Below are 23,308 nucleotides of genomic sequence, written 5' to 3'. Positions count from 1 at the left end.
CAGTAATTGGGGCTGCCACTGAAAAAGCCTGAAGATGAGTTGAAACCACCCTAATGTCCCCTGGTATTGGGACCATAAGCAGCCTTTGCTATGATGAGTACAGTGCTCTTGAGGAATGGTGGTCCAGCAAATGTGTAGGTTCTGGGACAAGTATGCGGGTCCCAGGTTAAAACAAGCACTTTGAATTGAATTCAGAAAACAATCAACAGCAAATGTACATATTTCAAGATCTCAGTAATATGACTGAATTTGCTAGGTACCATCAGCAACTGGAATGTGCCCTCTGTACCAACTGGTATTTCTGAGCTGTTTTCAAAGAACACATTATGGTAATCTAGCCTCAAAGTTAGAGCAGCATGGACCAGCATAGGTACATTGTTCATAAGGATGCAGTTTTCAAGCCAGATGTAAGGGAAAATGTTCTTAACAACAAAACAACACTACAACCTATTTTTCTATCCATAAGGCCAGGACCATCAGACTTATTAACTGAATCAGCTAAAGCTGTAGCTACCCCATCGTCCAGTGGTGGTAATTTTCCCCCCTTTCAGAACATTTGCCTTTCTAACCAGCACCACTTACATCTTGTCTGTGAGAAGGTAAATAAAAACCCACCCCTTGTACTGTATCATTGCATTGGTCAATGTAGCTGCTTTGACTGACAGTGACTTTCTAGAGCCTCAGACAGAGAAATTTATTTCCCACCAATTGCTGCATGAGCCCTAGCTTCTCTTCCAGTTGTCAATGTAGACTTATATTTGGAATTATAATGGTTTAAGTGTTTCCAAAGTGCTATTTCAGAGGCCTCACAACTGTTTCTTCAGAAATTTTTTGTTATGACATTGTTTTTAGGAAATAATAGAATTCACAAGATTAAATAGACAAAACACACATGACCAGTTTTCAGTATTCACAGTACTTTCCAGAGTACAAGATTATAGGCTCCTACTCCAAGGAGTTTACAAGGAGTCCAAAGAGTCTAAAATTTGAGAAAGGGGTGACAACAAAGAGGGGGCGGGCACACAGGAAGAATCTTTATGGAGGAAAGATGGCTTTTGAGGAGGGAGGTATCTCACAGTGTTCTGGGAGCCAGTTTTAAAGTCAACCAGGGTCAATGAAATAAGTTATTCAGAGAACTTTGAATACTGCTGGTGATGGTAAAGAAAAAGTCACAGGTATGATATATTAATATACAAGAGTAGATAAATGGGGAGAAGCCAATGGAGGACTTTGTCTGTAAAAAGGAAGGGTATATTCTCTATCCAAAAGAGGGCAGGAACTCAGAGTGAGGGACTTAACAAGGAATATTGCATAGTGAGATGGTACAAAATATTTTTGTGGCAGAGTGCTGCCAGAAGTGAGGCAGGTATGACAACTGAAAAGAGAAGGTTCCAATAGAGAAGCTTCCAGTAGAGAAGAAAAGAGAAGGTTCCAATCAGTGCATTGGTCTATGTAGGTCAATAAGATAAAACTACAGGTTTCTTTGAGGAGGTCAAGAAAAAGAACCATATTTCTTCAGAACTGTAAAAATATTATTCCTTTGTGCCCTCATATAGCTTTCCTGATGGCAATATTTTAATTATCATTAATTTGTTGATTAAATTATACTGTTGAAAGTGGGTTTGTGTATTTTCAAGACTAAAATTGCTAAGTCTTAACTCTCTTCTGCTTGCTGTAGGTCTGTAGCGCAGTAGGTCAAAGTTATTTAAAGAGAGTAAAAAGCTCTGTCCATTTGTGTGGCTAAAGTTATGATATTCAGTTGACAATTGGATTTATATTTCCATTTTAGCTATTTGACATTACCTCTGATAACATAGCCTTAGTCGGCTTTTTATGCCCTTGACTACTCCACTTCTGTTCTCATAAATTAATACAAATAACACATAAAAGAAAGGTCAGATATTTTATTGTTTTTTGTGACGTTCAATAAAGCCAACGTGAAGTAAAAAAAGGGTGTATTGATTCTAGTATAATGTCTGTATGATGCAACAGAATCTCACCATGACACTAGTACTTGACAATAAGTTTTCTTCTGATTTTTATCCACCTGAGTTCAAACAGAAAACATGTGCAGTATTCCCTTTTTTGCAACTGAAATGCTTTTTAATTAAGCAGTGAAATGCTGACAAAAGAAGCATCCTGTTATTTTAACCAGTCATTAAATTATTTATTAGAGAAGCAATTGATACCTGAGGAACAGACTTACAGTGATACTATATAGCTGAATTATTAAAGGCATTGAATCTTGGGTTTTCCTCATCCTTAAAATTCAACAACTTAAAAGTACAGAATGTCTAATATACACAAAGAAGTTCAACATAAATTCATGACAGAAACAGGAGCCTACATTGGTACAGGATTCTTTCTTGGGATTTTCAGTAGTACTGGATTCCCATTAGTTTCTTCACACTGGACAAGTCAAGCATTTAAGCAGAGGAAGTAATAACCGAAAGCAGATCTGACAATTTATTTCAAACACATTAGTTCATCATGCTTGGTTTTGTGATAAAATGCACCATTAATGAAATTTATTAGGATGTTGTGAGTTTTCCGGGTTGTATGGCCATGTTCCAGTAGTATTTACTCCTGACGTTTCGTCTGCGTCTGTGGCTGGCATCTTCAGAAGATCTGTTGGCAGTAAGTGGAGTGTATCTGTGAAATACACAGGGTGGGAGACTTCTTTTGGGATGTTCTACATCTCCCTTAAATCATGACACTTGGCTAATGGGGTGCACAGTGTGGCAGTTTCACCTATTACAGTGATGGCGAACCTATGGCATGGGTGCCAGAGGCGGCACTCGGAGCCCTCCCTGTGGGCACGCGCACACAGAGTTTGTCATGTGGGGGGCAGAAAATCACCCTCCACACACACACATCTAGGCTAGCCTGGGCCACTGAACACGATGTGTGCGCACTGTGGTGAGCAGGGAGGACTTCGCTGGCGGGCCTGGTGCCTGTGCTCTGGGTGGCTGCTGCCTGAGGGGTGGGGGCACAGAGGAGGCAGAGATGCTAGAGAGGCACAGAGCGGTGCGCGTGGGACTTGCTGGAGGCTAGAGCAGGCTGGCCCCTGCTCGAACGGGTGTGGCAGAGGAAGAGGGAGCCAACTGTTTTTTTCTAAACTAAAACCTCAGCATTCAGGTTAAATTGGCGGATTGGCACTTTGCGATAAACAAGTGGGGTTTGGGTTGCAATTTGGGCACTCGGCTCAAAAAGGTTCGCCATCACTGACCTATGAAATTGACTCAGCTGTGGCAGCAAACACTAGTGTGGTCAAACAAGCCATTTGTAATGCTGCAGGGTGGGGGGATTTTACTACAAAAAAGGTTCCTGAGAAATCACCATTATGCAGGATAAATTGGCTAAATATAATTGTTCATATTGTTGTTAAATATATCTCAAAGACTTACATCTACATTGCCTATTGGCCAAGGACAAAATGACATGTTTTAATTTTTCCTTTGACTTTAACATATAAAAGCATCCTACTTCATTCCCTTTGTGACTATTTCAGTAGGATTTGGAATTTATCTGTAAACAAAGGCAATACAAGGAAAATCATTGTAGAAGCACTAAACCACATCTGAGAAGCAGGACAGTCTATCTACCTATGATGCACTTTACGGAGTCTGTAAATGCCCCAGTAAATGATATCTTTTGTTGGATAGTTTCTTTAGCTATCCTGTTTCCTCCTATAATGACTGGACCAAAAAGGGCCAAAAGACTTGCAGTGAATAGATACGCTGCAAATCTCTTTCCATTTCCCCACAGACATATTTAAATATTTTAAAAGGGGAAGAGGTATTGTTTACCTGTAAGAGGTGTGGTCATCTGATTTCCTTACCAGACATTATCACTGAGTCTGACACAAAGGATGGTGACTGGATTATAATACAGTGAGTGGGAGATTATATTTTCTTACACTGTGGATGTGTTACCCCATTTAAATATATCTGCATTACTAAACAACATGAGTATTCAAATACATGTGTATTGGAGTTCATGCTGATTCAGAGTTTTTCCGATAAGTTTCTTTGGAGACTTTCAAACTTCAGTGTCAGTGTAACCCCCATGCCCAGAATGGGTTGGCCCAGAATGGGTTGACCCAGTAAGGGGGTGGAGACTCAGAGCAGCAGAAAGGCTGAAAGAGCTCTTTGCAGAAGACAAGGGTACCAGACTCGGACCTTGATTTCTATAAGCCCTTAACACCTTGTTAAGGGTTTTCTTTTGTGGTTGTAATGGGTGAGAGTTCTCCTGGAGACCTTCATCATGTTGCAACCTGTTCATCAAGCCCTTGGAGTCTTCAGGAGCCAGCCAACTTGCAAAGAAGAATTTGGACTTGGCAATATCAGTAGACTGTAAATAGAAGGACTTGAAATGCAACCTGAACAGGACCTTGAATTGTAACGTTAAATGTTGATGTTTTAAAAGTGTTAATTGTAAAGAAAAGTAAACCATTTTGTTGTTTAAAAATTGTTGTTGCAACTCATTCCAAGTCCTGCCCCACAGAACCCACAAGCTGAGGTTACATCAGCAGTCTGTGAATTCAGATGTGAGCCTGGTGTATGGACTGTTTCATTTTAGACATTAAGGGATTTGTTGTGTTTTATGTCTAGGATTATCTGATTGTATGTAGAGAGTTTGGGTGGTGGAAACCTGTATTTTCTATTTGTGTTTTAGGCTGTACTTCTTTGAACAGGGCAAGTTTCCTCATCAAAACTGTTGTCATGCTGTACAATATTGGACACAGGTGTCCAACGAACAGCCCATGGGCACATCCTCAGGGTGCCGCCTACGTTCAATTTTTAGCAAAATAAATCCATAAAATTGAGCTGTTTCAAGTTTAATTTTGCTATAATTAACATCATGAAAACTGTGGTATCATGAAGAATTTCTGACCAAATGGAAATAGATATAAAGAAAGCCTCTAATACATTTAATTCACATTTGAGACACATCCAATACTTGTACACCAAGAATAAAATCTTTTGATGCTGACATTCAGGGACATTGTTGTCATGTTGGAGGTACTGAATGGCTATGCTTAGGGATAGATGCAGGACACACAGCCTTGTAAATAAAGTGGCCCACTATGGGGGAAAAAAACCCTGATATAGAACTTCCCATATTTTCTCTCCAAGTTTATATACTGAATGTTCAGTGGTGTTAGCATCTTCCTTATAATAAACTCTTTTAAAAGCTGGTTTAAGAGCATGGTAAACAGTGTTCAAATTAATGGTGGTATAGAAGTAACATTAGCTACCTTTTAGATTTTTCATGTAGTTCCTATTACTGTGGTATCCAAGTGCAATCATTGCTTTGCCAATAAAAGCCTACAAAAATTATAAGCTGACTGTAATGGTTCAACAACTCACATGCCTATGTTCCAAAAAAAAAAGTTTTATTGATTTGTTGTGTACGGTTTGAAGATGTCTGACAAAAGCTGCTGGTTGCTTCTTATGTTGCAACAGTATAAAATGGCATGAATGGGAAGACAGGCAAGTGTGCAAATTCTGACTGGTAAGTGAGCCAGCCTCCATTTCCATCTAAACATGTCAGAGACCATTTTATTTAGTGACTGGTAATGCATATGAACCCAAACAGATGAGACAGAGCTGGCAATTTCTTTTGGTGTCATAAGAATAAGAATTATAGTTTTGGAAATGGAAACTTCTGTAGTGCAGCAGAAGGAGCTCATTCTAAAAACTGAAGTTGAATTAGTACTAAAAATGCATATTATTAGTAAATGTGAATTTTAATAGATATAACATACAACTAAACAATTATGGAGCATTTTAAAACCATACTTTATGAGCATTCTGCTTGTTTTCTTGTTTCATGCTAGTATTTGGTTTGCACTATGCAATGCTATTGATATAGAGCAGGGGTCATGGTGGCAGGGGGAACTGTAGTCCATCAACATCTGGAGAGCCGCAGGTTGCAGACCCCTGATATAGAGCATTTGGATGCACACAGCTAAACTGATAAAGAAGATAGCAGTTTGCACCCTGCTAATCAGAGTACCTAGCACTTTGAATTATTTTGTCTGATGCAGATCTGGGAATATAGGTTGCCATATATTTGTGTCGAGAAAACACCTGTGAAGTTAAACACCTGTGAAGTTGATTGCAATTCTACAGCCACAGTGGATGGTTTTTAATTCTGAGTCTTTTGCTTGAGACAGGTTCACTTAGGCTCATGGAAGGTCTAAGGAAGGTGATTTAAGAAATGAATGACTAAAGGGTATGAAAGTGGCATGAATATGACATGCCTACTAACTCCTACTGTTACAAGCAGTTTTCAATGGACTACCTTCAGGACAGCTATTATGAGATAAAATATAGCAGTGTATAGTTTCAATGTTCTTTGATAATGTCCATTAAATTAAATACTTATCTGGGATATATATCAGCTTCTAAAAGAAATAGGAAGCAGGTATTCTTATCTACATCACTACTTTGGATTATTCTTGATTTACTTTTTACTTTTCTTTGAACTTCTAGCTTTAACAACTATGGTAGTATAAATACAGGACACATTCAACTATGAAACTCACTGGGAGGTCTTAGGCAAGCACCTGTTTCTCAGTCTAGGCTGAGTTACCATGGTATCACAGGGTTACCATGAGGCTAATATTTTACTCTGAACTCCTTACGCCCAATATAACTAAGGATTTACCCATGAAAATTTGCATATTTCCAAAGTCTCATTTAAACTGTGTCACTACAAATGCAGTTAGCATGCCAATGCAAAGTTTACATAGGCTATGGATCTTTGACATACTAACATTGCATACATGCTAACACTGCATCCAGGTTAACGGAGACATGGTGTGTATGCAACATCACACAGTTAAGCTTTCTTGAACATAATGTCACTTCTAAATCATGTCTTAATATAGGATTGCACACAAATGTAGCAAACTTACTAATTTTTGGAATAATTAACTTTCATATATGTGCATTTGCATATTTTTCCACAGGGCACTTTGCAAAAAGAAAGAAAACTTCTCTTTGGTTCACTGTTGCTTTGTTGGTTGTATCTACTTTCATATTGACCATAGGCCTTGCAGCTACTACAAGGACCGAAAATGTAACCGTGGGAGGCTATTACCCAGGAATAATCGTAAGTGAAGTAGAAATGATGTATCAGACATGTCAATACTATGCTATACTTTGCATCAGGGGTCCCCAATTTTGTTGAATCTGTGGGGACTATGGGAGATCTGAGAACATATAGTGAGTGCCACAACAGAATTGCTGCCATGGGGGGAGAGGTGCAACTGCTACTATAGGGGCTGGAGGTTTTACAAAATGTAAATAGGTTCTAAGTCAATCATCCTCTTCTGATGGAAGCAGCTGTTGCCAAATGGATGTCCCCTATAGACACAAAAATGAGCTGAAACAAATCCTATTGTACTAGAGGAAATCCAGTAATTACTCTGGGGAAGAGATATTTCAGGGAAGAAACGAGTAGATGCCAGGTAATATCTTGGCAGACACCATAGTATCCCCGGGTACCACACTGGGAATCACCACAGTCAATGCAAGTGAATAAAAAAGCTATAAATATGTTGAGGAAGAAGCTGGTACCTCAGTCTAAACATCTACATGTTTCTGCCTGAATGTCAGTATGACATTAAGTTTTGTGATCTAGGAGCAGGTTTTGTGAAATTTGAGGACATTTGCTCTAACTAATGTTAATGGACATGAGTGCTTGTCTGTGAAAGAAATGCAGAGTGCACATCTTGAAGGAGTACTGTATGTACTCAGACTGAGGTCAGGGCAGGTTGGAGGAATGCACACCACTCTAGAAATGTTGGTAGGAATGTTATAGCTTCAGCTGCATTTCTCCCTCATGAGTAATATTTAATAGAGAGAGCCTAACGGATAATTATTTCCCACTGTATTTAACATAAATAGATTTATGGTGCATTAAGTATGGGAATACACAAATGAGTTCAAGTTAATCTATCTGTGTTGCAAGATAATGTCTTATTTACAACATCACGCTATGATTGAAAATGTTTTCATCCAGAGGAGAAGAAAAATGTATTCCAGAGAAAATTAATAAAGAAAATGTGAAACATTCTGTAAACCTGCTGTATATTATTTTTAGAATTTTTAGCTGTTCATTTAATTATTTTTGTTAATGTTATTTGTTAATAATTACGATCATAATACTTGATCCTGCATATGGAATTTCTGCAAGGCTACACAGCTCAGGAGAATCCTTTAAAATTGGGCCTTTTAAAACTTAATATTTCAAGCTGTGCTTAATCTTTAAAATGCATTTAATTTTTTCCTATAATGCACAAAAACAAACCATTGTGTTTAAGAGACCTATTCAGTTCTGAAGTTGTCATACTTCCAGAATTTATTTATTTATTTATTTATTTATTTGTAGCCCGCCCTTCCCAATAGGGCTCAGGGTGGCAAAGATCAATATAATCAGGTAAAACACTACAATAAAACAATAAAATCAATATTATAAACAGCCATAAGACTTAAAACAACAGAGCAATAAATATACAGATGGCGATAAAGCCCCATAAAAGACACCCATGGGAGGTCATGATGTTCCGATCAGGCCGGCTGGCAAGGTATAAAAGCCTGGTGGAAGAGCTCGGTCTTACAGGCCTTGCGGAACTCACTGATGTCCCTTTACTAGTTAACGGAGCAGGAAATGCCCCATTATCCATGAATGTCTTCAGTTTACCAAGATAGATCTAAGCTTTACAGTACAATAGTTTTGAGTAGTTGAAAGAAATGAAGGATAAATTGAAAGAAAAGGATAGCTCTCCCACCTGGCTTCCTTAATCCATCATGGCAGCTTTAGTAGTGAATTACTAAATTCCCATTTCAAGCCTGGATACAAAAGCAATTATACTAATATATTGACCTATTGAATAATGGGCAAATCCTGTCTAAGACTCAGTTGAAAGAGATAGTAGAAATAGTAGGAGAGATAACAGACAATCTCCTTGTGCCCTGATTCCAATGCCTGCAGGCTCCACTTACAATTGGTGCTAAACCGAAAGAAAGGGCTTTAAAAATGCAGTTTGTAGAGAACTACAAACTGCAGTTTGTAGAGAAAAATGCAGTTTGTAGAGGTCTTTTCTATGCATGTTTTGTCTTTGGTAGGAGGTCTCCGATCTGCCGTTTGTTGTTCCATTTCTAGGCTGTTATGCATTGTTGACTGATACAGCCAGGTTAGAGTGAATATCACATGGTGGTAAAGGGTATATACTGGACCAAATGGAAGGTTGTTTCAGCCATCACCGTGAGTACAGATATATAAGATTCTGGCCCACTGATATATTATCTGTGACAGAGTGTGCCACATTGCGGAAACTGGAAGTTGTCAGTCCTGGAGCATTTCAGGAGCAGAAGAACTTTCTACCATGCATCAGTTCTCTACACTGCCGTATAATCCCAACTTGCCATGATTAATTACGTCACTTTAACATAGCATTCAGTTCATGATGGTGTCACTCTATTGAAATTCAGTCTCATTTGTTCATTACTGTCTTTTTTTTTAGACCTGATTGTGGAATTAAAAACAAAACAAAAACAACCTTAACGTGCGACAGCCATGCCAGGCTATTCTATGAGGGGATTCCACCCACTGTTGATGGTGGTCTACTGACTCTTTACCATTCTATACCTTCCTTCCCCTTCAAGCATAATACATTGCTTCCTGTTCTTCACTGGGCAGCCTGATTCTCGTACCATTTATGAATTAATTGTAAATTATAAATTCTGATAATAGACGATGGCGTTGGGGATTTGCATTTTTTTTTACTTTTCACTTAAATCATTTATCAATATAGAGCTTTGTAATACAACAAAACCATGACCTTATTCAAGTTTAATAACTAACTTTCCCCTTTTTCACAGCTTGCCAACCCCAAGTCTGTTTCCTTTCCTTTCTGGTGGCCCAGAAAGTCTCCAAGTGTACTCTTGCTCCACTGGCTTCAGAAGATGAAGGTCCTAGGAGAACTCCCCCACCAAATAAATACAACCCTGAAACAATCAATTCTAAAATTTACAATTAAATGTACAATTAGAACAAAAATTATCCTCCCTTACTTATTCCCATACAAATATCATAGTTACCTTAAAGAGGGCATTAAGAGTCTATAATTAAATTTTGAGCTCCTAGACAGCCAGCCTTGCTTCCTTCTTCTGCTTTCCATACATTCTACACCTTTCTGCCTCTAGACGGCTCCATCCCTTCCTGGCATCCCTTCCTACCTAGGGGTTTACACATGCACCAAGTTCCAATTAGCTTTCATGAAAGGAAAAATATTCGACTTACTAAAGCTCAGCGCAAATTGAAAATAGAAAATTGGAGCCAGGCTACATTTTCTTCCATCCCTCCTTCCACTGCAATTATTTGCAAAAATTGCTGTTCCTGGGGGAAGGACACCATGAAGAATGAGATGGGGAGATCTGTAGCAGGAATGGGAACAGATCAAAATTGCAATTTAATCAGGATCCAACCTGTTGCCTATGCAAAAGAGGTTCTTGACTAATAAGCTATGACATCTTGCTTACTGTCTTTTTCTGTGTAACTAACATTGATTTTGTCTTATGTTAAATAGCTAATTTGACCTATTTTTCTTGGTTTGTTGTATGCTGTAGCTTGGCTTTGGATCCTTCCTGGGGATTATTGGTATCCATCTGGTAGAGAACCGGAAACAAATGGTAAGAAGCTGTACATTTAAATCCTGGTTTTAAAATCTAAATAATTTAAAAGGCGTAATTTGAAAGGGGAAAAAAGAGGAAATTTATGATCCTGTTAGTAATGAAGGCTAAATCCTGAATGCTGTTTTTCGTAAATAATTCCTGGTGATATCCAGAGAAGGTTCAAATCGATAAGAAGTGCAGAATTTAAGTCATCAGTTCTTGTTATCCTACGTTCTGTTTCCCTGCCAATATCTGTCCTGTTACTTTAGAAGTGTACAGTTCACTGCGAATTTCAGTAATTTTTTCCAAAGGTGCCAACCAGAACAATCCTAAACAGAATAAAATTCTTCTAAGCCTATTGATGTAAATTGACTTAGAAGAGTGTAACTCTGTTTAAAAGCAACTTCCAGTGCAATTCTTAAGACAACTTTATATTCAAGAGGCAATTAAAGTAACAGAATAAATACACACATTTCTTGGAACTGGAAAGAAGCTGTTCAAGATGCTGCTCCCCAAAGCGCTCTGCAGGGTAAACCTCATAAAGCTCAACGTGTGTTAAGTTTGAAGAGAGATTAGTGGATCATTGTCCCTGTTGGCTGCTTACATATTCTTCAAAAAACTGTTACCCTCTTAAATGTTGAAAGCTAAAAAGCTGCCTTAGCAATGCTTTGAAATTCATTTTGAGGCTTTTCCAGAGGTCAAGTCTGCATGGCCTCTGATCAGCCAAATTGAATACAGTACAGCAAATCGTGTTCTGTTGCCAAGCAATTGCTTTAAGATGTGCCCCCTCTTTTTCCTCCAAATCCCAGGGCAGGTTGTAAAAGTACAGTGTCTATCAAACACCTGGTGAGCTGCTACACATAGGGTGGTGCAGTGGTTATATTGCATATCTAAGAAGATTTGGATTCAAATTTGCACTTTGCCTCAAAGTTTGCTACGTGATGGTGGGCCAGTTTCTTTCAGACTAACCCAGTGGTGGCGAACCTTTGGCACTCCAGATGTTATAAGAACATAAGAATAAGCCAGCTGGATCAGACCAGAGTCCATCTAGTCCAGCTCTCTGCTACTCGCAGTGGCCCACCAGGTGCCTTTGGGAGCTCACATGCAGGATATGAAAGTGATGGCCTTCTGCAGCTGTTGCTCCCGAGCTCCTGGACTGTTAAGGCATTTGCAATCTCAGATCAAAGAAGATCAAGATTGGTAGCCATAAATCGACTTCTCCTCCATAAAACTGTCCAAGCCCCCTTTAAAGCTATCCAGGTTAGTGGTCATCACCATCTCCTGTGGCAGCATATTCCAAACACCAATCACACGTTGCGTGAAGAAGTGTTTCCTTTTATTAGTCCTAATTCTTCCCCCCAGCATTTTCAATGAATGCCCCCTGGTGCTAGTATTGTGAGAAAGAGAGAAAAATTTCTCTCTGTCAACATTTTCTATCCCATGCATAATTTTATAGACTTCAATCATATCCCCCCTCAGACGTCTCCTCTCTAGTTTAGAGAGGAGACGTCTGAGGGGGGATATGATTGAAGTCCCAAACGCTGCAGCCTCTCCTCATAAGAAAGGCGCTCCAGTCCCTCAATCATCCTCGTTGCCCTTCTCTGCACTTTTTCTATCTCTTCAATATCCTTTTTGAGATGTGGCGACCAGAACTGAACACAGTACTCCAAGTGCGGTCGCACCACTGCTTTATATAAGGGCAGTTGGCCATGCTGGCAGGAGCTGATGGGAATTGTAGTCCATAACATCTGGAGTGCCAAAGGTTCGCCACCACTGGACTAACCTATCTCACAGGATTGCTGTGAGGATAAAATGAGGAAGGAAGTTGTACATTGCCCTGCACTCCTTGAAAGAAGGGTTGGATAAAATATGTGTATATAATTGGCACCTCAAATATTGTGGGGGGTTTTTGGCAGGTAATTTTGGTAGGTAGTTGTTTGACGATATAAAAATGTGCCTGAAAATAACTAAAGCAGTAATCCATAGCATAGTTACTAGGTAAACACCATAAAATTCTATAGGATGTACTTGTCTGAAAACATTTTCAGGATTGGACTATATGGTTTGTTAGAGTACTTATTTTGACAACTTATGAAGGTCTTAGTACAAACGGTGTATATATATCATTGATTATCAGTTCAGTTTTGATTTGCTGCTTGTACTATAGAAGAAATCCGATTACTCCAAAAATACAAAATGGTATCTCATGAAACTGCATCACTTAAGCTCAACAACCACCCAAGTGAAGGTGGCTTGGAGCAAAAGATGTATCTATCACACTTTCTGCTCCATACTTGGATCGCTGATTAGCTCATTCGGGGTGACCGTGGGTGGGAGGCTTGGAATAGAAAACACTACCTATAACCTTCTTTGGAGATTTTTAAACAGAGGCTGGATGAACATATGTCCGGAGTGCTTTGATTGTGTGTTCTTGTATTGCAGGGGGTTGGACTTGATGGCCCTTGTGGTCTCTTTCAACTCTATGATTCCATATTTTTAAGCTTTGTTTGCCAAGCATCCTTTCCCCCCTCTGCAGTGGCCAGCAAGGTGATTGCAGATTTTGGCCTGAAGCAGGAAGCATGCTGTGAATGATTTTTTACTTCAAGCCCCTCTAGGTGACTGGTAGAGGTTTTTGGCCTGGATGGAAGGCTTGGAGCTTATCACAACAGTACCAGAGAAACCAACAGAGCAGGGAGTAATGTAATACTTCTTCCCCTGTGTGTCCTTGTGGGTCTACCACTTGTCAGATCATAAAACCCAACACTTAAAATAATCAAAACAAATAAACAGAGGACAACACAGGCATCAAACAGCAGAAAATACCACCTTCTCCATTAACTCAAAAGTCCAAATTAAAAAAAACACAAAAGGTATTAAAATAATAGCATGACATTTGTCATGGTCACTTTTAAAATCTTATTATTTAAGCATGTCAGAGATGGTTTTAGGTTCTTTTTCATGGCTGTCTTATTGTCCTCAACAGGGATGCTAGTCAAAGCCAGGAAATGTGCTTGTCTCAATTTAATCAATAAAGGAGCATCTGGGAATGGAAGTTCTTGGCTGATGGATAGCTGCAGTGCCTCAGCTGGTGTTCTGTACTGTTATATTGATTTGTAATTTTATTAGCTTTTTCTTTGGTGATGGGTGGGTGTTTCTTGATTATATTTTTGGTAGGCTTAACCTATAACCATGCTTAACCAAGTGTTTTCATTGATGCTCACAAGGGAGTATTAAGTAGCACAGTGTGACTGTTCAAGTGTCACTCCTTAATGTTGGCTGTAAATTGTGTTTCTGTGTTCCATGCCATGGCAATTCTGATTTTTGATGTCTCAGAGTCTGCTCCAGTGAGGTGGTACAGGCTGATTCTTACTAAAAGTCTTTTCATATGAGTGAAGACAATTTATGTGAAATCATCTTCTTGCTCATGTGAACTGTAGTATTTCAATTTTTCAATTTACAGAAAACAGGTGAAATGTTGTAAACTATATCAGAACATTCCTAATGAGAGCAGACTACTCACAGACTACTTTCAGGCACATTGACTTCCAGTGTCTTGTTGGAATCAACTTGACACTGGTAATATGAAATCATGGAATTGGTAATGATTTGAAGGCCATCAAGCTGCATCTCTCTGTTTATTCCAAGGTTCACTCCTTCACACATAATTATTCCTATTGATCAAACCTGTATAGCTTGCAACATTTCAAGATGCATGCAGCTTGCCAATGTGCGTTGGGGGGTCTGCCAGATGATTGACAATATTGTTGTTTGGATGGAAAGCAAAAACATGACTTTTAGGGGTCTTTGCTGGACTGTTATACATTTATAGTCTTCATTTGGCTTAATGTGGTCTAAGTTGTGAGTCTTAAGGTAGAACATATAAAAATTCCAGAAAAGGACTATCTCACCATTAAATTTAACATAGGGAAAACATTTTTCTTGATTCTGGCATGGACTTCAAACGTAAAACACAACTGACCCACTGAATCTTCTTTAGACAAGATCTGCTTTGAATAGCTATCCAACTGAGATAGTACCGCTCACTTATAATCTTGCTGTTTGGGCAAGAGTTTGCCTGAATACACAGAAAAGCCAACATTTCAGAGGGAATGATATCAGTCTCCTTGTGATGCTGTGTATAGAGGCGGAGCTACCAGGGGACCGGGGTGTGTGCGTTGCACAGGGTGCATGCCTGGGGGGTGTAAAATCACCCCCCGCAGCACTTCACTCCCCACCCCCCACACTTACCTTATTGAAACAGTGCAGGCTGGAGAAGCGGCCTGTTCCCTTCAGACTGAAAATGGCCTGGTGGGAACTACACTTCCAGGAGACCTTGAGAGCCCCAAGGTCTCCTGGGAAGTGTAGTTCCCACCAGACCGTTTTCATCCTGAAGGGAACAGACCGCTTTTCCAGGCTGAACTAAGGTAAGTGTGGCAGGGGGAGCAGGGCGCCATGGAGGGGGGGGGGAGAAAACACAGAGTGCGCACCGGGCGCACTCTGGCTCAGCTACGCCTCTAGCTATTAACATAGTAATTACTAATTACTAATGTTCTACCTTAATTAATGTTCTACCTAATTACTAATTACTAATGTTCTACCTTAAGATTCACACTCACAACTTAGACCCCTTTAATTTTTGGCATAAATTACTAATGGTTATTTAGTGTTATAAGTTACTCACTATGGATTGATTTGAGCAATCTTTCCTGCTTTCTGCAGCAGTCATTTACAACCCTTGAGAAGTTGATTCCTGCAATGGTAAGGCCACATGAAGTAATAGCTATGTATGTTGATGGGCTGCAGTGGGGAAGGGGTGGAAATGGCCTTTCCTGTTGGTTCTGTCAGTAGAGCTGGCCCCACTGACAGAAGAGGGAAGATTCTGCCACCTTCACCCTCTTCATAATAGCCTACTGAATTTGTTAGCTGTCAGTCCACGTGACTGCTGGTACTCTTGGAATCAACTTTTTTGGGGCCAGAAATACTTAGGGGAAGAGGGGAAAACAGGAAAAGAATCCTTTCACATGTGGATCACTGGATCATTTGACTTGAGCATAGAAGAGGAACCTACTCATTCTCATGGCTGGGTTCATGTGGACAGATGTTTGGTACAGTTGGCACCCATTATAACTGTATTTAAGGCTGGTTAGTAAGGAGCTGGTTAGTAAGGCTAGCAAGGTCAGTCGCTAGACATTTTCATTTTGCTCAGAGCATGAAAAAGGTCAAGGCTATGTGAAAAGTTGTTATTTTAGGTTAATTGTTATCAATTTTAGGTTAATGGAGACCTCTAAGAACCACTCCCCAAATCCTGGAGTCAGTTCTGAATTTACATGCAGCCATGATGCAAATATCACTTCTCACTTTCATCTCACCATGTCTGGAAAATATATGAAGATAGTCCCAAAGGAACCAGAATTATGCACATAACTATACCAGATGCTAACAGTTCTTGTAGACAGTTCGAGAAAGTGCAGCTGAGATAATATGGCATTCTGCAGTCTCACGTAGCTGTGTATCAGTGCATTTCCAGGTGATTTTGAACTATCTTCATGTGATTGTGAGAACTTGCAAAGTTTGGCAGAAATTTGGTGGTACTGCAGCATGAATGACTTAAATTGATTCCTAATAGAATAGTTACATGGTGTTCTCACAGAAGCTATTAAGAGGAAACATTATTGGCTATTACAAGTGTGTGTGTTTGAACCTGAAATGAGAACAAAGGAAAACTACCAAGCATTAGGCATGTCATGTTGGACTGGACTAGTTCCCTCTTGCCATAAGGACTTCAGTTCTAGCATTTCTGAACAAGTTCCAAATCAGATATCTTATGTAGTATTTTTGAGACAAATAATGTAAGCATATATCAGATATCTTATTTAGTATTTTTGAGCATGGCAGTAGCAAGTGATAATATTACTTATATTTAATTGCTAGTGGTTAAAATTTAGAACATGGCATTTTTCTTTTATGTAAGTCACATTTCATATAAGTCATAACTTTAAAACATTTCCATGGTGTTTGTATGCATTGAAGGGTCCCAGCTCTTTCATCCCAAATATGTTTCCAAGGAAATCGGTATAGTATAGAATAGAGCAGTGTATATATTTTTATAAAGAAGAGGGGGAAGAATAGGCAATAAACAAAGAGGGAAAATGAATGGGGTTAATGAAAACCACCAGTAGAGTGTCATTGGCAGAACAAATACCTCCAGCCTCTTCTCTCACCACCCCCAAAAGGTTGGGTTGCAGTGTGGGATGGAGCAACTGCAGCTTGAGGGGAAAATTTATGAAAATAATGAATCCCCTTTGTGTGGGTAGCAGTGTTTTCTGCTTACGGAAGGGCACCTTTGGAACTACCTCAATAGCTTCAGTGCAACTGTAGAGGAAAGCAAGTAGTTAAGCATAAAAGTTGTGTTTCTAGGTGCATCTTCGTGGCATCAAATGATACATCCAGAAATTCCAGTGAGCTGTGGAGAAATATTTGGATGCTAATGGGGCTGCACATCCCAGTGCACTTCCATTTCAGCTCTGGCTACTGCTTCTTGTGTACAGTGGTGTACCTATAAAAAGAACGACACCTATGGCAAGTAGTGAAATTGCACCACCCATTGCACCCCCCCAGCAGCAGTGAAATTGCACCCCTCCCTGCCTGAACTGCCTCCCCTGACCCATGACAATTGCTGGGCAGAATCCACCCTCCTCCATCAACTCTGGGTTCTTTTTCCAGCTCTTATGTTCCCAGGAGGGTTGGGGTGGTCAAGCAGCAGGCACAGAGGAGTCTTTCAAACAAGAGGACTGCTGGATATGGAGCGAGTTGTCAGCCGCCTGGGACACAGGAGAGCAGGCTGGGGATTCAAGCAACCAAGTCCAGAGACAGAGTCCCTTCCCATTGCTGCCAGGCAGTGCATGCCATGTGCCAGCAACAGTCAACCACCATTGGCTCCTACCTGTCTGCAATGCCTCCTTGGGCTCCCCTTCCTCTCCCCCCTCCCCCAAAGCCAAAACTGCAGGAGAAAAAGCGGCTTCCTGCTGGTAGGAAGAGGGAGTCTCACCGTGCTTCCAAAGCCCATTTGTACTCGCTCAACTAGCTAAACAAACTGGGCTGGGACTGGGGCTTGAAGGAATTGACTCTGAAATTGCGCCCACCCCCATGTGAAACATGTCAGTGGCACCTGGGGCATCTGCCCCCTCTGTTCCCACCCCCAGGTACACCATTGCTTATGCATTTTGCTTACATTTAATGAAAAAAGGAGTTAAAATAGAGCAGCCTTAAGCAGAATTTTAAAAAGGAAGCCAGTACTGTGCTAGTTTAGCTTAACCTTTCATAAATTGAGGGCCTAGTTAATTGTTTATTTCAGCCCTCATACTGCGAGGTATTGAGCCAGAACATAGTGAGGCAGAAATGGCCATTTGCATGCATGGGCAATTACTGAATTTTTTAACGTGCACGTGCAGTTTTATTTCTGCAGATGTTAGATTTTTGTTAGCAGTACAGATGGTGAATCTCACAGTTTACGCTACAAATTCAACCCATCATAAAATCTTTGGATGGATGATGTTCTCTTCTTAAAATGCTGATACTGAGAAATTTGAAGAACCAAAATATGGCCAAGATTTATTGTCTGATTTAGCAACGTCAACTAGGTAAGCAAAGCAAAACTACGTTGGTTGGTACTCCAGAACTCTTTGAGCATTTTCACGAATAATAACAAGGTTCACATGTCACAAGATTTGTATTAGCTCATTCGGTCAAGAGTGTATGTACTCTAGGTATGTTATGGCTCCACTTTCCATTCGCAGCCTATATCTACAGTAGCAGTAGCCCAGTCTAAGGACTATCGCCTTTCTACTGCCTGCTGGCCTTGATTTTAACCCAGGCTAAACCAAGCACTACATCCATTTTTTGCCCTCAAATTGCATCTGACTTCCGTCCAAGTACTTGCCAGGGTTGACGCTGCTTAGTGTTTGAGAGCAGACAAGCCTAACTTGCGCTATCCAGATCAGGGCTGTAATTAGACCATAGGGCACTGTGCTGCTACAAGTTTGGAAAAATACTGAGAACCCAAATAGAACTGGAAAGCACATATAAAGTTCATTACACATGTCCAGATAGTGGTATTCGTTGATTTGGTTGGAGAAAAAGACGAACAGATACGTCATTCAATTGAGATATTATCAGTTACTAGCTGCCTCCCCTGTGTTTGTAGGAGTTATATTTTTGTGGGGGGTGTTAGTGTTGGTGTTGGATGTTCATGAACATACATATAAAATATATGTACATGAACTCAAAGGCATCACACAGTACACACTGTTCCATTTCTTGAACTACTGATAAAATGGAAGAATGATGGGGACCCAACTGAGGAGAAAAAAAAGTATAAACAAATATCAAAAGTCACTGCACTGATATTGAGCTACACTTTGATTCACTTAGTGCAGTTGTCTTCAAACTCTCTCAGCTCCACCTACCTCATAAGGTGTCTGTTGAAGGAAAGAAAAGATGATTGTAAGCTGCTTTGAGATCCCTTAAATGTAAAGAAAAGCAGGGTATAAAAACCAGTTCTTTTCCTATACCACAGAGGCTCTCCATGAAAATAACACTCTCATCCTTTATATAAGTGCCACCTTCCCTTCTGACCTATGGTGAATTCTATGAATTAATAACTTTCAAAATGTGTTCTTCTCAGGTCTTGCAAACTGAGAGACATGGCTTCCTTGATTGAGTCAATCCACCTCGTGTTGAGTGTTCTTTTTCTTTTCCTGTTGTTTTCAGCTTTTTCAGCATTATTGTTTTTTCCAGTGTCTTCTCATAATGTGACCAAAGTATGATAATATCAGTTTAATCATTTTAGTTCCTAGGGAGAGTTCAGGCTTGATTTGATCGAGACCTGTGTCTTTTGGTGGTCTACAGCAGGGGTGTCCAACTCTGACGCCTCAGATGTTCATGGACTACGATTTCCATCAGCCCCTGTCAGCATGGTGGGAATTGTAGTCCATGAACATCTGGGGCGCCAGAGTTGGACACCTCTGGTCTACAGTATCCTCAAAATTCTCCTCTAACTCCACATTTCAAATGAACCAACTTTCTGTCAACTTTCTTCATTGTCCAAGTTTCACCCTAATGTATAATAATGGGGAATACTGTGGTATGGATTATCTTGATCTTGGTTGCCAGCAACACAATCTTTACACTTCATGGTGCCCTTCCCAGTCTCAGTCTCCTGATTTCTTGGTTGCAGTGTCCTTTCTCGTTGATGATTGAGCCAAGGAATAGAACATCTTGAACAATTTCAATTTCTTCATGGTCATCTTTGGAGTGGTGTTGTTACTTTTGTCTTTTTGATGTCTGGTTGTAATCCTGCTTTGGCACTTTCTGCTTTAGCCTTCATCAGTAGTCATTTCAAATTTAAACTATTTTTTCACCAGTAACGTAGTGGCATCTGCATATCTTGAATTCTTAATGTTTCTTCCACCAATTTTCATTCCACCTTCATTTAAATCTACTCCAGCTTTCCATATGATATGTTCTGCATATTGATTGAAGAGATGGGAAATAAAATGAATTCTTGTCTGACACCTTTGCCAATTAGAAATAATTCTGTTTCTCCATATTCTGCCCTAACATTAGCTTCTTGCACATTATATCAATCAGATGTTATGGCACACCCATTTCTCTTAAAACCAACTATAACTTTTCATGATCCACACAGTCAGAAGCTTTGCTTTAATCTATGAAACTCAAGTTGATTTTCTTCTGAAATTCTCTTGTATGTTCCAGCAACCAGCATAAATTTGCAATATGATCTGTTATGCCTCTCCCTTTTCTGAATCCACCTTGAACATTTGGCAACTGCCAACCTGGGCAATGTTGACAACTTTCTTCAATGGATTTAGAGGGAGTTACTTTATTTAGGGTGGCACAGTTAGGATGTTACATTACAATTATGGCCATATTTTCATCTGTGAAATGATGGCAAGGCTTTTTGCGGGAGGTTGCATTTTGGTATCGCTCAACTGTTTTCTTTTCCCACACTTGATAAAGCATTTTGTTCTTGGTCTTGGGTCTAACATAAAATTCTTGCTAAAACGATTTCCCTCATGCTATTAAATTCTATATAAAGGAATGTGTTCTTCTTAAATTCTAGTGTATAGTTAGTATATATTAGACCTAAAACATGAAAATGAAGTTTTTTAATCCTAGTAAATGAGTCAGTTCTCCATCTTTACAACTTTCGGTGTGGGGTACTGGGAGAGTGTTACATATTAAATCTGTTTTGGCAGGTGAATTATGCTGAAGTACTTTTTTTCCCTAATCAGATACATTGGTAAGAACTGGTACTTCTTATTTTGAACCTTATTCTGACCTGGAGGGGGTTTACCATTTGATAGTCGTTTGAGCAACAGAATGCTTGAAGTATTTTGAAGGGAAGCTAATTAGATGATCTTATAAATAGCCCTTTTCCTCCTCAAGGGATGATTCTACAGTTGGGTAATTACAAAACTCTTTCCTCATTAGAAATCCATTATAATTGTAGCAAGTGCTACAGCTAGAATAGGCAGTAATTAATAATGAACACACAGTACCCATGACATAATCGTATATTCTGTGCTGTGACCATTCAAAAGTGAAGTCTCAATTACAGCACTGCTATTACCAAGGCGCCGACCTTTGTAAAGGCTAGGGTGACAGCGCATAAATTTTGAAGCGTGGTGCCTATTGCAGTGATAAGACTTCTTAATAGCCGAGGAGTGGGTACTAGCGCAAGATTTCATGTATTTTAATTTTCATGGTTTAAGGTAGAGCATACATTCCACTATAATTAGGGTTGGGGTTGAGAATCAGCTAGACAGACTTGATATGATATCATGGCCAACTGCTTGACAACTGCTGATCCACTAGTACCCTCCACCAGTTTTATAATACACATATCTCTGTCCTGATAGCATCACCTCAAACAAGCTGTAAAGAATTCCTGTCATTTAATACCTTTCACTAGGATATTAATCTGCTTTGTTGCCATAGTAACAAATGTGTTTTCCTGGTCATAGTTTTGCCAGATATTGATAATGCCCATGCCCTTATGGATGGAGACATAGCAACAGGTCTGTTTGTATAGCATCTGCTTGCATCCAGAGGACCCTAGATTCAGTCCTTAAGATCTCCAGTTAAAAGGTGCAGGTAGTAGAAGATGTGAAAAACCACTTCTAGGGACACTGGACAGCTGCTGTCAGTCTGAGTAAATATTAATCTGATGCTCTGGTTCAGTATAATGCAGCTTGATGTGTGTTCATGTTTGATTCTTACCACAACTGTGTGAGGTAGGTTAGGTTGAGAGAGAGTGTGGCTGGCTTCCATGGCACGAAGGGGATTCAAACCAGATGGGGTTTGTTTTCCTTTTTAAATTTCCATTTGTTTGTTTGTTTGTTTGTTTGTTTAGGTTTATTACCAATGTATTAATGTATTTTTACAGCCGGATTATTAGTTAGCAGACCAGTTCAAGTATATTTGGTGGCTCCATGTTGGAAATATGCTAATAATTCTTTTTTTTTGTTTCTCTCTGTGTAGACAAAAAGGAGAAAATTAAACACTATAGCTGCAGAAATGGTCTTAGACATAATGTAGAATCTAGATTTTATTTGTTAAAATAAGTTGTCCAATTATTGGCTTGCTGTACCCTTGTACCATCCTGCACTGAATACCTAAATATTTTCATGATTATAAGACATGCTGTGATAACTTATCAAATAATAATATCTGCCCATTGCAATGACGACATAGAGATGTAAATTTGTTGATAGAGGGCACATAGGATTTATATTATTTACTTATTGTATTAAGATGTTATGAACTCAGAGTCATCTATATGTAAATAATAAATAGTGACTAGAAATTGAAATACTTTGCATAAAGACCTAAGGAAAGAATCTATCTCGTTGAAGCATGGAAGAAGAAGACTCTAAAGAAACTCGAAATTCTAAACATCAGTATTTTTATAACAAGATGAACTTTTTAAAAAAAATGTTCATGCTTTTTTATTTTTTTCCCCCTAAACTTTTTAATAAAATTATTTTTTTTAAAAAGAAAAAAACATGTTTCCCAGATCTTTGCCTAACACCCTAACTCCTACACCAGTGGTGGTGAACCTATGGCACACGTGCCAGAGGTGGCACTCAGAGCTCTCTCTGTGGGCACGGGTGCACCGAGTTCGTCATGTAGGGGGAGCGGAAAATCACCCCGCCCACACACACATCTAGACTGGCCTTGCTTCTGAGTAAACCCTCCTAGGGTTGTGATTCACCCATTCGAAGTGTTGCACGGTTGCTTCACTAAGCTTACTCCTGAGTAATGCGTGCCTTTGAGCCAACAGTTTTTTTTCCTATACTAAAACATCAGTATTCAGGTTAAATTGCCATGTTGGCACTTTGCAATAAATACATGGGTTCTGGGTTGCAATTTGGGCACTCGGTCTCGAAAAGGTTCACCATCACTGTCCTGCACCATGCTGAGGTGAACTAGAGTTTATTACCTTCAGTACCAGGGTTAATGACTTCTAGAAATGATACACATCTAAACTGGTTTCTCCTCCTGAATACATGTCTTACCTGGTGTGTGATCATGTATTG

At 39.6% G+C, this 23,308-nt stretch overlaps 1 protein-coding gene across 3 annotated transcripts in view; it reads left to right on the top strand.

Annotated features, from left to right (window-relative positions):
• TMEM255B (transmembrane protein 255B) overlaps nucleotides 1–23,308 on the top strand; it is a 74,360-nt gene that overhangs the window by 3,341 nt on the left and 47,711 nt on the right. Inside the window, exons 2-4 of one of the 3 annotated variants that reach the window (XM_048495519.1) lie at nucleotides 7,061–7,122; nucleotides 10,644–10,706; nucleotides 15,408–15,446. In XM_048495519.1, coding sequence (XP_048351476.1) covers nucleotides 7,061–7,122; nucleotides 10,644–10,706; nucleotides 15,408–15,446 — 164 coding nt within the window. Of the gene's footprint in view, nucleotides 1–6,979; nucleotides 7,123–10,643; nucleotides 10,707–15,407; nucleotides 15,447–23,308 lie in introns of all 3 variants that reach the window. The other 2 variants (XM_048495517.1, XM_048495518.1) reach the window with 2 other exon arrangements.

The sequence above is a fragment of the Sphaerodactylus townsendi genome, linkage group LG04, assembly GCF_021028975.2.
Source record: "Sphaerodactylus townsendi isolate TG3544 linkage group LG04, MPM_Stown_v2.3, whole genome shotgun sequence".
NCBI lineage: Eukaryota > Metazoa > Chordata > Lepidosauria > Squamata > Sphaerodactylidae > Sphaerodactylus > Sphaerodactylus townsendi.
This window is presented reverse-complemented; position numbering and strand designations above follow the sequence as displayed.